Source organism: Tachypleus tridentatus, chromosome 2, assembly GCF_004210375.1.
Source record: "Tachypleus tridentatus isolate NWPU-2018 chromosome 2, ASM421037v1, whole genome shotgun sequence".
NCBI classification, from domain to species: Eukaryota; Metazoa; Arthropoda; class Merostomata; order Xiphosura; family Limulidae; genus Tachypleus; species Tachypleus tridentatus.
The window spans coordinates 120,840,035-120,856,175 of record NC_134826.1 but is presented as its reverse complement, the minus strand read 5'-3'; the positions used below and the strand labels follow the sequence as shown (position 1 = coordinate 120,856,175).

The 16,141-nt window shown below is 36.7% G+C and overlaps 1 protein-coding gene across 2 annotated transcripts in view; it reads left to right on the top strand.

Annotated features, from left to right (window-relative positions):
* Positions 1-16,141, top strand: part of LOC143244968 (ras GTPase-activating protein raskol-like) — a 147,909-nt gene that overhangs the window by 21,783 nt on the left and 109,985 nt on the right. For both annotated transcript variants that reach the window (XM_076490591.1, XM_076490590.1), the window contains exon 2: positions 12,282-12,430. In XM_076490591.1, coding sequence (XP_076346706.1) covers positions 12,282-12,430 — 149 coding nt within the window. The remainder of the gene's footprint in view (positions 1-12,281; positions 12,431-16,141) is intronic.

Below are 16,141 nucleotides of genomic sequence, written 5' to 3'. Positions count from 1 at the left end.
ACAGGATGCAAAGAACCAGCAGACTGTTTAGACGTAAATGTGGGTATAAAACTTTACACAATCAGTATTTTAAAACTCGAAAACCGTAATTTGAATATACATTAAAGTAGACTTTAAGGTTTATTCCACTAGATGGCAGCACCATTATGCATATTAAAAGCGACTGGGTGTGCGTGCGTGTGCGCGTAAAGCGGGTGGTGGGATAGAGGAACACGTGTTGTTATATGTACAGTCTGATGGTTCAAAAAACATTACGGAACGTTTTCAATAGCCATGTTCTCACTGAAAATAAGGTAGAATAATCAGTATTTTGGGTATCTATAATCATGAACAAACCAATAAAGAAGCACTGCCTCTCTTTTGATGTTTTTTTTTTCTAGATTCTCATGAGACTGGAGTAAAAAACAGACTTTTAACAATTATTTCGTACTTTTCTGACATGATAAATAACTTTCAGGGTTTTCATGGAGGCAGATTATTGTAGCTTGTTTTCTGATAATTCTGTGTAGATACATAAGCCACTTTTATAAACATTTATGGATTGAAGGTCGTACTAAGAACACCAGGTATTTTAATACAATTTTGTTTCATCCACTTCTGTAATTGGCATGAATTAGGCAATTTGAAGATATTTTTATACAGAATTTATGTGACAGGGTTGTTAGCTCGTGTCTGTATCATTAAGAAACAAATGTTTCTTGGCTGTGAAGAAATGAAATATATGTGTGTATGTGATGGTGACAATCTCTAAGAATTCCAGAGTTTTAGATCATCCAGAGAATTATTATAATGAAACATTGTCATACAGTGATGTTCGTGTCTGAAACATCAATTATAGGCCCACTCATTAATGGGCGTGCTTCACAAGTTCTCTGTATCTATCTGAGATAAAGAAGGTTCTATATTTGGACCCCTATGTGAGTCATTCAAACAACTGTTTAAATGACGCTTAAAAAAAAAGAAAAGAAAAAAGAAATCAACCGATCCTTCATTTTTAACTCGTGATGACTGCAAAGAAATTCTGGAGCACTCTCCTCCCTCTAGTATCTCCACGCACTCGGGTACTCCGACTGAGAATCATAAAATTGTTTCAGTTATTTGGAGACCCCCAGTGGCTCAGCGGTGTGTCTGCGGAATTACAACGCTAAAAACAGGGTTTCGATAACCGTGGCGGGCAGAGCAAAGATAGCCCATTGAGTAGCTTTGTGCTTAATTCAAAATAACAACAACAAGTTATTTGGAGACTGCCTTTATAGCGGATAAAACTGTTGCACCTGTATAACGGTTAAGAAGATGCAGAATAACGTTCGTTTTAATGCATTAGCGCTTAACTTTTATTTATTTGTTTGTTGTTGAGTGCAAAGCTGCACGGTAGGTTATCTTTGCTGTGCCCCTGGTGATAATCGAAATATGATTTTTAGTGTAATAAGTCTTAAAAAGGACACTATGTTACCGATAGGAATTTGTTATTCTGAGACAATTATATATTAAGATAATTAGAGCTTAAAGTAAAACACAGAAGCGACGTTTTTCAACACAGTAAAAAATAAAATCTTTCTTAGACATGTTGGCTGAGTTCCCCGCTGGGACAGCGGGAGGTCTTTGGATTTACAATAGAGGTTTGATTCCCCTAGGTGGACACAACAAATAGCCTGACGTGGTTTTGTTGTATGAAAAACACATTTTGGTTGAATAGTTGCGGTAACACAGTTACTCTCATTATAGAGGGCCGCATGGCCAGGTGGTTAAGGCACTCAACTCGTAATCTGAGGGTCGCGAGTTTGCAGTCGTGGGGGCGTTATAATGTGACAGTCAATTCCACTATTCGTTGGTAAAAAAATAGCGCAAGAGTTGGCGGTGGGTAGTGATGACTAGCTCCTTTCCCTCTAGCCTTACACGGCTAAATTAGAGACAGCTGGTGCAGATAGCCCTAGAGTAGCTTTACGCGAAATTCAAACAAACCACACCTATCATCATCAGGGTTAGTGGCAATGACTATTTTACTCAGACTGATTGGCCAGAATATCGTAATGAAGATTTTTATATTTAATCTGTCCACTGGTGGTATAACTGTTAAATTACGGAGTTGCAACGCAAAAATACGGGATTGGATTCCCCGCGGTAGACAAAATGTGGGTTTGCTGTAAATCAAACAAACAAACAAATTATTTTTTATTGTGACAAAGAACGTAGTTTTGGTTTTTTTTCTTAATATAATAACACAATATACCTGAAAAGAAATTATGATCAAGATATTGTTGCCATGGTTTTAAAATGATAAACAGTTTAAAGATTTGTTACACAGTAAAACACTGCTTCCACAGATGGTTTAGTGCGTTATATTAAAAGGCTTTGGAATATACAAATCGACATGTCACGTGACAACTACACACACACAGCCGATATAAAGTCATGGTGAAACGGAATGTATCATAATTGAATTGCCTGGTGTTGCGTAACTCGCTTGATTCTATTGAAAATGTATTACTTATAGAAGGATATATAGCAATCTTTTCCGAAGCAAGATATTCATATACTCAGATAATAAAAATGTGTCCAAATCGAGGATTTAGAATTTTCCAGACGGAACTATTATTTGTTTTCCAGTGCCATTAAGAATATAATTGCAATAATTTGTGCCCCAATCATTAGAAGCAAAGTGCGGTGTCTAGAACAGGTGAGAATCCACGTATACAAAAGGTAATAGCATAATCGGTCCACATGCCCCACGCAACATTAGGATTAGGTATTTCCATTAGGAAAAGCAACACAAGTCACTTGCACGACATATTTATCCAAACTACAAGCGACTAGAGTACGAAAAAGGTATTAATTTTATTCTATACGATGACATGGCGGTAGAATTGCTAAAAACAGCGCAGTCTCCAATTGGACCGTTCAAACGCGTATAGAAACTTTCATTGTCGTGTGGTAAATGGAATATAAAAAGTCTTCATGGAGGTGTGCTTTAGACATGACAGCCTTACAGAGGAGTATTTTTAATGGTGTGTCTGTGTGTGTGTATTTTTTCTTATACCAAAGCCACATCAGGCTATCTGCTGTGTCCACCGAAGGGAATCGAACCCCTGATTTTAGCGTTGTAAATCATAGATTTACCTCAGTCCCAGCGAGGGACTCAAGTGATGTAAAAGAAAAAAGGCAGGTAGTCAACACTACGCACTGTCAAATTTTGGGCTACTCTTTTACAAACGAAAAATTAGATTAACCGAACATTATAACGTCCGGATTGCTGAAAGGGCGAGTTATTGATGTGATTCAAACTCGCGACCCGAAAATTGCCAGTCGAGCACCTTCATCACCAAGCCATATCAATGTGAACAATCGTCAGAGTATGACCACATATGGCGATTCTCCAAAACCTCCTTAATGTAACCTACTCAACCTAAAAAAATAAAGTACAAATTTCATCGTAGGTGCTAATATAGGGGGTTATGTTTGTTTGTTTTTTGAATTTCGCGCAAAGCTACACGAGGGCTATCTGCGCTACCGTCCCTAAAATAGCCATGTAAGACAAGAAGGAAGGCAGCTAGTTATCACCACCAACCGTCAACTCATGGGCTTTTCTTATACCAACGAATAATGGCTGAAAGGGTGAGCATGTTTGACGCGACAGGGATTCGAACCCGCGACACACAGGTAACGAGTCGAACGCCTTAACACACCTGGTCATGCCGGGTCTAGGGGTTAATGGGGACACCCTCTCCCACTGAAGAAACGAAAGCTGTAATATACATACATATATGATAACTTGCGCGTAATGCTCATGTGAAGACTGCACACCATAGAGCATAATACTGTATACAAGCACAGGTTTTCTTTGATAGAAAACATCGATCGTATTGAACAAATTGTAGATGGCGATATGCCACCGAGATGCATCTCATTAATATTGTATTTAAGCTTTTGTTTTACAATAATTTAAATACATTTTATTGGTGTTTAATTTATTCTATGATAGGAACTACTTTAATTACGTTAACGATTAGTGTAGATTTATGAATTTCGTTTTAAAATTTTCTTCTGTATGTAAAGCTAATAAACGAAATAACACCAAAATGGCTTGCACGAGACCCGGATATGGATTGCTACCAAGTAGCAAGGCCAAAGAGATACAAAACATCAGATGATGAATCAATCATATATAGCGTTCAACAGTGTATACTGACTTTAAAAGCACCGTATTGTTAGTTGGTCTATGATCCTGAAGATGGCTAGTGTCGAATACATATTGGCATTTTCGCAGCGAATTTTATAGGCTTAGGGTATCTTTGAGTTTGCTATAAGAGAGAGCTATACTCTCCTAGCATGTACAAACAATAGTAAATAGTATTTTATTGTAATCTCACTACCCAAACAAATCTTACATAAATATCAAGAATATTTAACTGTTTTATATTCCGTCGGTGGGTCAGTTATAAGTTTACAAACTTACAGCGTTAAAATCCTGATCTCGACTCTCCGTATTATGTTTGTTTTGCACTAAGAAAACAAGAATAATATTTTTTTTTATTTTTTGCATAATTACTATATACGTGGCTCAGTGCAGCCAGGTGGTTAAGGCGCTCGACTCGGTTCGAATCCCCGTCGTACCAAACACGTTCGCCCTTTCAGCCGTGGGGGCATTATAATGTGACGGTGAATCCCACTATTCGTTGGTAAAAGAATAGCTCAAGAGTTGGCAGTTGGTGGTGACGACTAGTTGCCCTCTCCCTAGCCTTACAATGCTAAATTAGGGACGACTAGCGCAGATAGTCCTCATGTAGCTTTGCGCGAAATTGAAAACAAACCAAACTATATACATAAAAGTGCACTTTTCGTGTTACAGACTTTTATAGTATTCAGAATAACTCTTATAATGTTTCGACTGTATCGTCAGAGCTTGCACATCCACATTTCACAGAATATACGTATTTATTTGTTTACTAAAAGTCACCAAAATGAATTTTCCAACATATAGTATTCAACAGTTTGAAAATGGTGGTCATTAACGTAATTAACTCTGAGCTAACTTGAGCATTTGCTGCTCCATTACATAGGATGTATGCTTCTCTTCTCCCGGTCCCAATACTATCTGGCGATGGGTGGTGATGACTAGCTGACTTCCCTTTATTTTTGACCCCCAGTGGCACAGCGGTATGCCCTCGGACTCAAACTGCTTGAAACAGGGTTTTGATACCCCTGGTGGGCAGAGGACAGATAGTCTCTCGTGTAACTTTGTGCTTAGTTCCAAACAAACCAAAATAAATTTTAAAAAATCCAATATTGCCACCGAAATGTGTTGGTATTCAGCTTAAATAACCGTTGTTTAGGTTCACAGGTAATTCCCAAACAATGAACAATATGAGCGTAAAGCGGTAACGTTCTTCTGTACCCAAGCAAATTTACCATTATTTGTTAAATTGCGAAGTCATGCAGTAAATACGTAAAGATGAACGAAATGAACTTGGAGTAAAATGATGTTTTTTCACATTTCATGAGAATATATCGTTAATAACTAACAGTTTTACCGCAAGTTAAAAATGAAACGTTAAAGTACGAGTTTTTTTTTCTTCTTGTTAATTGTAACCAGTTTATTATATCAAATTATATGCTTTAATCACAGCTAAGATCTGTTTAAATAATTTTATTTATACTAGTACGAAAATATATTTATTAGGTTATTAATTATTTATTAATTGCAAATTTATAAATATTAATGGTTGAGATTATTATCTTACAAAGATGTAAACTGGTTAAAAACAGTAGATTATCCGACACTGTTATCTCATAATCTACTAGGTAACGGTTTTCGGTTATCTGTATCTGAAGAGGAGAAACTATGCGATCCCAGACTTGAAATTCCCAATTGTAATATTTATTTGTCGGATTTTATTGCAAAACTACTAAAGCTGTCGCTAATTTTGAGCACAAGGAAATCCCCCACAGTGGTACATCGGTATGTTCGCAGACTTACACTGCTAGAAACCGGGTGGTGGGTTGAGGTGACAGAGATTATGTTTTCACCCCTGAAAGGGCGTTTGTCAGCAAGATTTCTCAAAAATGACTGAATGGATTTGGACGACATACCTTTGGACTATGATTAAAATTAAAAGTGATTAGTTTTTGGAGAGTCAAGGTTACATGGATTAACATGGGGGCCGATCTTTCACACTATTTTTGCTCTTTAACGCAGTCAGAAATGATTGAATTTTGAGGAAAACTTAGTGAATGTATGTATGTACGGCCCAGCATGGCCAGGTGGGATAAGCGTTCAACACGTAATCCGAGGGTCGCGGGTTCGAATCCCGGTCGCACCAAACATGCTCACCCAAGAGTACCCCAAGAGTTGGCGGTGGGTAGTGATGACTAGCTGCCTTCCCTCTAGTCTTGTACTGCAAAATTAGGGACGGCTAGCGCAGATAGCCCTCGAGTAGCTTTGGGCGAAATTCAAAAACAAACAAACAAGTATGTATGTACTGTATTATTCATAACTATCTGTGTTCGTATTAATTGTGACAGGATATTGTGCATAGCCAATTGATGATAAAATATATACCTCTGTACTTGTCTGTTTAAAACTATTTTTGTAATGAATGATCTATGGCAATCTTCCGATTTTCGGTTTCAAGATGTTTATCAAAATATTAAGTACGCATAGCAACCTACCTCAGTCATGATATAACATCGGATAATTGATATTTTATCTCTTTACATCTTCTATGTAAAATATTTTCTCAACCCAAACGAGCCGTTTTTGCATATAAAAATATATAGAATATAGTTTTGTTTCAGTTGTCTCTTATCAAATGTGTTGCTCGATAGACTTACCGTTGTTATCAAGCGACAAATATGAATCAGCAGTCTGTTGTTTGTTTGCAATTGAGTCTATGATGCCCTTGGATACGGCCTTGACGTGTATTAAAATGTCAAAATAAAGACAAGTAAAGATTATTTCACTTTGCGTGGATATTTACCTGTATTTTACTTTGATTTGTTTAAGGTGATGAAGTCCGGGGGGCATTAAAAAAATGACGATTGAGAAAGGGGGAGCGAGACAAAGGCAACAGAAGAGTAGGGCTGTGACGATTAACCGGTTACGGTTCGGTTACTGCTCTTAACCGGTTACGGATTTCCTAACCGGTTAATCTAAGATTTTTTTCCGAGAAAAATAAACGAGGGAAAACAATACGATTATCGAGATGTAAATATTCCATTATTTGACCTTGATATTGGTATGTTTGCCTATCGCGATTTTACGAACTGCTTGCCTTTTTGTTTGGTTGAATTTTCGTTGTTGTTGTTGTTGAAAGCCTTTATAGTTTTTGTTAACGTTCGGTGCGGCCGACACGCACAAATTCCTAGGGCTGTGACGATTACACGATTAACCGGTTACGGTTCGGTTACGAGGCAAAGATTAACCGGTTACAAAAGTCCGTAATCGTCGCAGCCCTACAGAAGAGAAGTAAACCAGGCCAGGCCAAGCCCGCAGCCCGGATCTGAAAGGAAATACATATAAATATAAACATATATTCACCTTATCTGTGATTATGTATTTTGTTTAGTGATTTGTGATTGATGAAATATGTTATATAGTGAAATGTATTTTGTAGGTGTACTGGCTAATTTACATAATGATACAGTTAGTTCGTTTCTGAGTTTTGCTTTTAAGTAATATTTGTATGATATTTCTATGAACCTGTTTCTAAGGGTGGGTAGATTACTGATTTTGTGTACATAGTTGACAGGTGTGTATGATGGTAGTCGGTTTGCTGCTCTTAATATTTTATTTTGTTTTATTTGGGTCATCTGTAGTGTGTTGTCAGACATATTGTATGTGACTTGACATCCATATTGTATTAACGGACGGATGTAAGCCTTGTATATTTTGATTTCTACCAGTTTATCAGCATTCTTTTATGAATTCTGCGAGACTTTACTCAATACCCACTACCTCTACTACTATAGTAGAGTATGATTGGTGTATTTAAAGGGTATATTACTTATATGGCGTGGCACTTCCTGACTGGTTGAATGACAATCAGTTACAGTTTAAACTATTAATATGTAACTGTACTGTGGTGGAGTTTGCTTTTACACGATAAATGACGCATTCAGTGCTGCCAGATCTCGCGAGAAGAACGAGCGGCACTGCCGTTCAAAATAACCCAAAAAAAAGGTTTGGTTTTTGGAATTTCGCACAAAGCTATTCGAGGGCTATCTGTGCTAGCCGTCCCTAATTTAGCAGTGTAAGACTAGAGGGAAGGCAGCTAGTCATCACCACCCACCGCCAACTCTTGGGCTACTCTTTTACCAACGAATAGTGGGATTGACCGTAACATTATAACGCCCCCACGGCTGGGAGGGCGAGCATGTTTGTCGCGACTCGGGCGCGAACCCGCGACCCTCAGATTACGAAGTGCACGCCCTAACGCGCTAGGCCATGCCAGGCCCTCCCCAAAAAAGCGGTATTACTTTTCGAAACAAGCAGCATTTACTTTCACAACTTCCTTATTTTGGTTAACTCTCAAACAAGTGATTTGCGTCGCTTGATTCAAATATAAGATGTGTCAAGTGGACGCTTAGGTCCACTAAGAACCTAAATTCTGAGATAATAGAAACGGCTGGCCAAAAGTATAAAATGGACCTGATCCCCCAAGGCCCTCACCGATCTAAGACCCGGTACCGAACATGCGGACTAAAATGTTCACGATTGTAGGCGTAAAAGGCATACCTATGCCACGCAGCGTTGGTCATATTCGGCCCTAAAAATAATCTGTCTGTATGTCCGTCATTATCAAAGGAACAGACCATTTTTGTTACGACATTAAAAAAAAATAATATTATGCATGTCCATCAAGTTTCATCAAAATCCGATCATTTTTGACTAAATTATACCGTATTTGTATGTGTTTTCTTATAGCAAAGCCACATCGGGCTGTTTGCTGGGTCCATAGAAGGGAATCGAATTTTTAGCATTGTAAATTCGCTATCTCATCGGCGGACGAATGAATTATAGAGCAAAAATAGTGTGAAAAATCGGTCCTCATGTTAATAGATAATGACTTCTTTTGTGCGACTTGTGAACTTAACCCTTCGAAACTGAAGACTTCTAAGTTTGTTAATAGTCCAAACTTATAGTATACCAACTTTCGTTACTGACAAACACACACACACAGGGGTGAAAACGACCTCCGTCCACCTTCAGTGGACTAAATGATACTATATTTTTCGAAGTGAAAATAAATTTAATATAGAAAATGATGTAGGTAGAAATTATACACAGCTCGGCTCGTACGTTTCATAAAGATGGGCAATTATCTTATTACGAAGCGTCCTTCTTTAGGATTGTCTGGATACACTGAGATATTTTTTTTAGGCAACTTTAAGAAAAGAAATGACCTCTTATGAAGCGTTAGTAATTTTAATATTTTGGGGGTATTTAAATTTAGATTCTGTTTTGAGAAGCTGAATGAATTATGGATGACCACACTGAATTCCGAAATTTATGTCATAGTCGGCCTGTTACCTGCTGCATTGCGTTTCTATGTAGAAAGGAGATGTTTCTTTTATGACTAACATTAGTAAACTAGGTATAAGTTTCATGGTTGAAGCAGTAAAAGCCTGAACGGAAAACCAGAGTTCACTAGCTTAATCTGACAACATGGATGCACAATTTACGGATAATTTAGACAACGAATTTTATGACGTAGGTGTGGGTGTGAAAGTATATATTGTGATTACAATCAGACTTTTCACACAACTTTTCACGAGTTTAGGATCTTTGTAATGGAAGTTTATAAACAAAACCAACTAAGACTGAAAATAATAAAAAATATCATATAGAGATTGTTTGAATTTTCTTCACTCGAAACAACAGAAACTATGGAATCAATGTCTCTATTACATAATTTAATACAGAAAGACAGGCCAGCATTTATCTTTTAATTCTTTTCCCTTGTGTTTCTATCCTTGCATTTTATAAACCTTCCATGTTTTATGAAGGTTTTGTCAACTCAAACTACAGAATATATCAATTATCGTAGCTGTTTGTCTGGTAATACAGTATAATGTCAATTCTGTCAGCTTCTTGATATACGTTCCATCAGAAATCCGATTTAGTGATAGCATTAAATGTTTCTTTCTGTCGTAAAAATAGGGGAATATTCTTAAGATTCTAGGGGCTTTTGTAACTGAGAGAGTTGTAAGCAAACCGGCTACTATCGAGCATTGCCTTAAAATAGTATCGAAATCTTCTCTTGTGTGGGACCATTAAACCAATTCAAATGTATTGGTTTTAACAAAGTAACGCACTGGATGTATAGTATCAAACCACAAAGGCCTGTCTGCCATTTGTTGTATTTGAAAAGTAGGAGTTTTGAATTCTTTCTGCTTTTTTATACATTTTTTTATTGTATAGGTTATTTTTGATATTCGTGCAAAGCTACAGAAAGGAACTTTCTACGCTAGCCTTCCCCAATGTTCAACTAACAGACAAGAGGGAAGACAGATAAACAATAACATCCATCGTCAACTCTTAGGTTACTAAAGTAAAATAAAAAATTCTTGGATATAGCTATCACTTACAAAGCACCAAGAGTACAAAGTACGTGTGTTTTTTTTTTTCCATTTTAACCGATGAGGCGCAAAACATGAACCTTAGATCCGTAGTTCAGAACTCTAACCATTCAGCCACGTTAAGACTCCTGTTTAAAAGGTACTTCTGATAATAAAATCTGAAGGACAATAAAGTGTAGCAGTTTACCTTGAGTTAACAAGTATTTTGAAAGTATTTAAGCTTTCAATTTCTTTGCACATAATACTGGTTTTACACATACGCATATGTCTGTGTGTGTATGTATAACATTTTATTCTATTTCATTAATACATTAACTTTTCTAGTTGACACAAATTATTTAATTTACGATAACATGATACAGTTATTTCTATAACCACCCAAGAAAACGTACAATTATATTGTTTGTAAGTAAGCACAAAGCTATACAATAGAATACCTGTGTTCTCTCCCCCACGGATATTGAAACCCGGGTTGTAGCGTGATAAGTCTGCAAACACACCGCTGTGCGAATGAGGGTCGCGTAAAAGTACAATTAACCAAATAGGTTAAGTCTTTAAAATACAAATCCACATCAAACATGCTCGCCCTTTCAGCCTTAGGGCGTTATAACGTGACGGTCAATTCATCCTATTCGTTTGTAAAAGAGTAGCCAAAGAGGTGACGGTGGGTTGTGATGATTAGCTACCTTCCCTCTAGCCTTACACTGCTAATTTAGAAATGATTAGTGCAAATGAATCTCGTGTAGCTTTGCGCAAAATTGAAAACAAAACAAACCACACCTGTCTTATATGTACTCCACTAATTCGCAACTAATTTCCCTTTCCAATATTTCCAGCCCGAATTCATGTTCCAGCTAATCGCAGAAACTCAAGTATCACCCTGGAGGAAACTAGTAAACAGCACTGACCACTAAACTCCTGGACTCTTATGTGACCAAACTGAGATCCAACCGTCACTGTTTCAGCGCATCTTCGGCCCCAAAACGTGAAACGACAACGAGAGACACAAATAAGGAAACTCAAATTCCTAATTTAGCATACATTATCATATCAGTAACTAAATCATTAAAAATTTTCACAATTCTTACTGGAATATGTATCATTTGACTTTGTTTTCTGTGGACGCCATTTGTATTCAACATATATTTAAAAGAAAAAGGATGAATGGACACTAAATATTGGTGAGAAACAGTGAAATATAAGAATGATAATTTGGTCAAATTAAAATCCTCGATAATATGCCATTCGTCTGAGTTATCTTCGCACACTGTCTGCAAGTTGTCGTATATTGGCAGGTGCTTCTAATGGAATTCTGCCACCTTTATTTTGTATTTAAGCTTTCAATTTCTTTGCACATAATACTGGTTTTACACATACGCATATGTTTGTGTGTGTATGTATAACATTTTATTCTATTTCATTAATACATTAACTTTTCTAGTTGACACAAATTATTTAATTTACGATAATTATTAACACTACAAAATGAAAACGTTCTGCTCAGTGATATGTTATTTGAATAATAAAAACTTTGCGTTATTGGTTAGAGTTTTAGCCAATAGATGTCAGGAGTATTTTCAACAGACGTTTTAAATTTTGACGACGTTTCATTACGAAAAAACGTTTACAACTTCAAAACGTTTCAATTTTTTTCCAGTTTAAGATAGTGTAAAACATCTAAAATATTGTTGTTGTTTTTTTTATAGTAGGTTCCGAAAATCATCTCAACGAAATCCTTCCCAGTGCAAGATGGCTTCGAATGCAACAAAAAAAGGAACCCAAATATAGAAGTTATTTCTGTGTTTTGTTGCAAGAACAGTCGCTTTTAAAACATTATCCAACAAAGGAAATGTGTGTAAGTATGGACTATTACTACGTTTTGCAAATTCAATATAAGCGATACTCAGAAAACTAATACTGAAATTAGTTATTAATGAAAAAAGTACGGATGTAAGAAATATTACATGGTGGGAACGTTGTTACACAAGGAACTTAAACACTACGTTCATCCAGACACTAACTCATTTTTCGAATGCTTATAAAACTTTAAATACATTTTTAAAAAAAAACCACTAAGATATCAGATTATTGTTTAGAATCATTTCATTTGTTTCACCTTGTGTATATTTGGAATATTTTCCTTCCGAGTTTATTTATAGCGGTAAGTCAACCAGCTTATAGTGCTAAAATCCTGGTTTAGATTTCTTGTAGTGGTCACAGAAGATGACCCAATGTTGTTAATAATATTCTCACATTTAAGGAAAAAATTGAAGAAATGTTACAAAAAAAAAATTAAGTAGGTGAACAGTTGAAATATGGCACATTTTCAGAAGATTAAAAGTTAATGTGAAACCTGTTTACAAGTCAAAAGTTTATGATGTCTATACTATAGCTCGGCCATCATATAACATAACATTTAAATCGTGATATTAACCTCATTGTAGGTGTTACTGGTATCAAGTTAAAGGAGGTAAGCTTTACAAGAAGATTGTTTATCTAGAAAATGTTGTATGGTTAAAAAACACTGACGGTTCAATGGAAAGTTTAAATGTTTATAACTAAAAACTGGCTTCGATACACAGAGAACAGATAGTCAATGTGTCATTTTGCACTTAGCAACAAACAAAAACTCGAAAACTTAAGTAGCCAGACGCGTGTGAATGTGTTATTTTTATCTCAAACAGACAAACATAAACAAGTAGATAAGTTATTTTCTTTTTCGTCTCATCAGACTAAATTAAGAAATAAACAGGCACTGTTTGTTTACATCTCAATTCACTGATCCGGTGAACAGAAAATTCCAACCTTCAAACGAATCGTTCTGATGTGTTACTGACAAGGAAAGTTATACATAATTTATAGCGATAATGGAAACAATGGTAGATTCTAATTGTAAATTTCGTTTCACCTCGTCAGTAGCATCCCAGTCGCGCCAAACATGCTCGCCCTTTCAGCCGTGGGAGCGTTATAATGTAACGGTCAATCCCACTATTCGTTGATAAAAGAGTAGCCCAAGAGTTGGCGGTGGATGGTGATGACTAGCTGCCTTCACTCTAGTCTTACACTGCCAAATTAGGGACGGCTAACGTAGATAGCCCTCGAGTAGCTTTGTGCGAAATTCAAAAACAAACAAACAAACCTCATCAGTAACTCAAATCACTTTTTTTTGGCGTCAGTTGGTCGGTTAAATGCAGGAAGTCAGACTAAAAATCCTCCAGAACAGTAATAAGAACGTCCTAAAGAGATAAACTGCCCTACAAGTGATTCAACTATCCATTTCCGATTATTATTACAAGAGTTTGGGCCCATCAAATAAAACAGCTCAATCTGAAATATTACGAAATGTCAAAATTTTAGCAACCGGCTTTAGATCTTCTTAAGTCAAGGTTGGTTTTAAGTGACTATAAACAGTAAGTGTTGTATCTCAAGAGCTGGGAGTGGCCTGATATTTAGCATGATGGATTGTGAATCTGAGGGTTCAACGTTCGTGTCCCATGTTCATAAAGTTACGCATCGTACTTTTGAGCCTGTGGATGCGTTATGAACTAAAGTAGCTCAAGAGAGTCACCCGGTGGGACAGCAGTAAGTTTACGCATTTACAACGCTAAAATTTGGAGTTCGATTCACCGCGGTGGATACAACAGGCAACTAAACGTGGCTTTGCTCTAAAACTAACAAAGTAGCCCAGTATCTGGTGTTTGGTTATTCTCAATTACATTTAAATCTCACTTTAAAACTTCAACTCTGTTTTGCTTAACTTTATGCTTCGAAGTTTTATTTTTACACCTCTTCTATACATTTAATCTATACAGCCATAATTCAGCTGAGATTTTTAAGTCTTAAGCTTTGATAATGCATGGAAATCCGTTAGATCTCTAGACATAATCTGTAACATTTAAGTTATGAACTTCCATTCTTATAAAAACCGAAATCCAGCTAAAGTGTTTTGGTCCTCGAATTATGACTGAAGAACTTTGAAGTGTAACTTTTATTTCTTAAAGTGAATTTCAGATGATGTGTTTATTGAACCCATAATTCGAGTACAATAAACACTGAAACGTAGTTTTTGCCCCACAATACATCTGCTATGCTTTATTTATAAGCGCTGGTATTCAGAATATTATCTATAAACGTAAACCTGAACTGTTCTGCTCTAAGTTTTGACATTTGCTTACTGAATTTTAAACCATTGTAAGCATGTTCTATAGTATCAATGTGTAACTTGACATTTCTTTTCTATATGACATTGGTAATAACTTATAACAATGCAAAGTGAGTCAGTAAAGACTACCTGTTTGTTTGGTTCTGAGTTTCTCGCAAAGCTACACAAGGGCTATCTGTGCTAGCTGTCCTTAATTTAGCCGTGTAAGACTCGAGGAAAGGCAGCTAGTCATCACCACCCACCTCCAACTCTTGCGCTACTCCTTTACCAACGAATAGTGGGATTAAGCGTCACATTATAACACCCCCACGGCTAAAAGGGCGAGGAAATTTTTTCTGCGACAGGGATTCGATCCCGCGACCCTCGGATTACGAGTCGAATGTCTTAACCCACACAATTCAGAAGTGCGACAAAATGTATATTCTCGTGATAATCAAACACATGTACAGAAGAAAGAAGACAAAAACTGTGTCATTTGACACGTTAGTTAAAACATTTGCTTACCGCAGGAAATATCAACTTAAATCTTGCTGAGAGGACGAACACGTTTGGTGCGATGGAGATTCGAATCCGCGAATTTCAGATTAAGAGTCGAACATCCTAATCACCTAATCCTAATACCTGGCCTAGATAACCTCATAGGAAACATGTAAAAAAAGACTTTTTGGTTCCTGTCGGACCTGTTTATTTTTAATAAGCATTTCAGTGTGTTATTAAATCACTAGCCCCCCGCTAGTACAGCGGCAAGTCTACGGATTTACAACGATAAAATCAGAGGCTCGATTCCCTCGGTGGGCTCAGCAAATAGTCCGATGTGGCTTTGCTATAAGAAAATACACGTAAACATCAAATCACTATAATACTCTCTTCTACAAAGAGCGTGATACCCATCATCACCTGGTTTCAACGTAACAATATCAGTGTCTTACCATGAGTCACCCATGATGAACATGGTAACTCTATGAAACCATCTGGAAGGGTTAATATTCAAGGTTAAAGAATGTTTATATATAGCCTTCCATCATCATCAAACAACCAAGACTTTGGAAGAACAATGAAGACGAATTGCATCAGACAAATATCAAAATATGGTTGAGAACACACTTTGCAGGATTACACTGGTTATTAAAGCCAACAACAAAGATAGCCATGATGCTAGGAAAACACGTAGCTTCAAGAAAAGGTTTGATAAAAATGAATAAACCCCTACAACCCGAGCGCTTTTGTCTTCAGGGGCAAATTGGAAATGCCAGGTTTTCCCTTAAAGACGAAAGGTCCACCTTTTGAAAGTGTTGGGGTTACTGGATTTTTATCGTTTCTAACAAGGGTGGTCAGTTATTTTTTATTCAAATCCCAAATTGTTTGCTTGTAATAAGGTCAAGACCCAGAGATATATTTCACCAT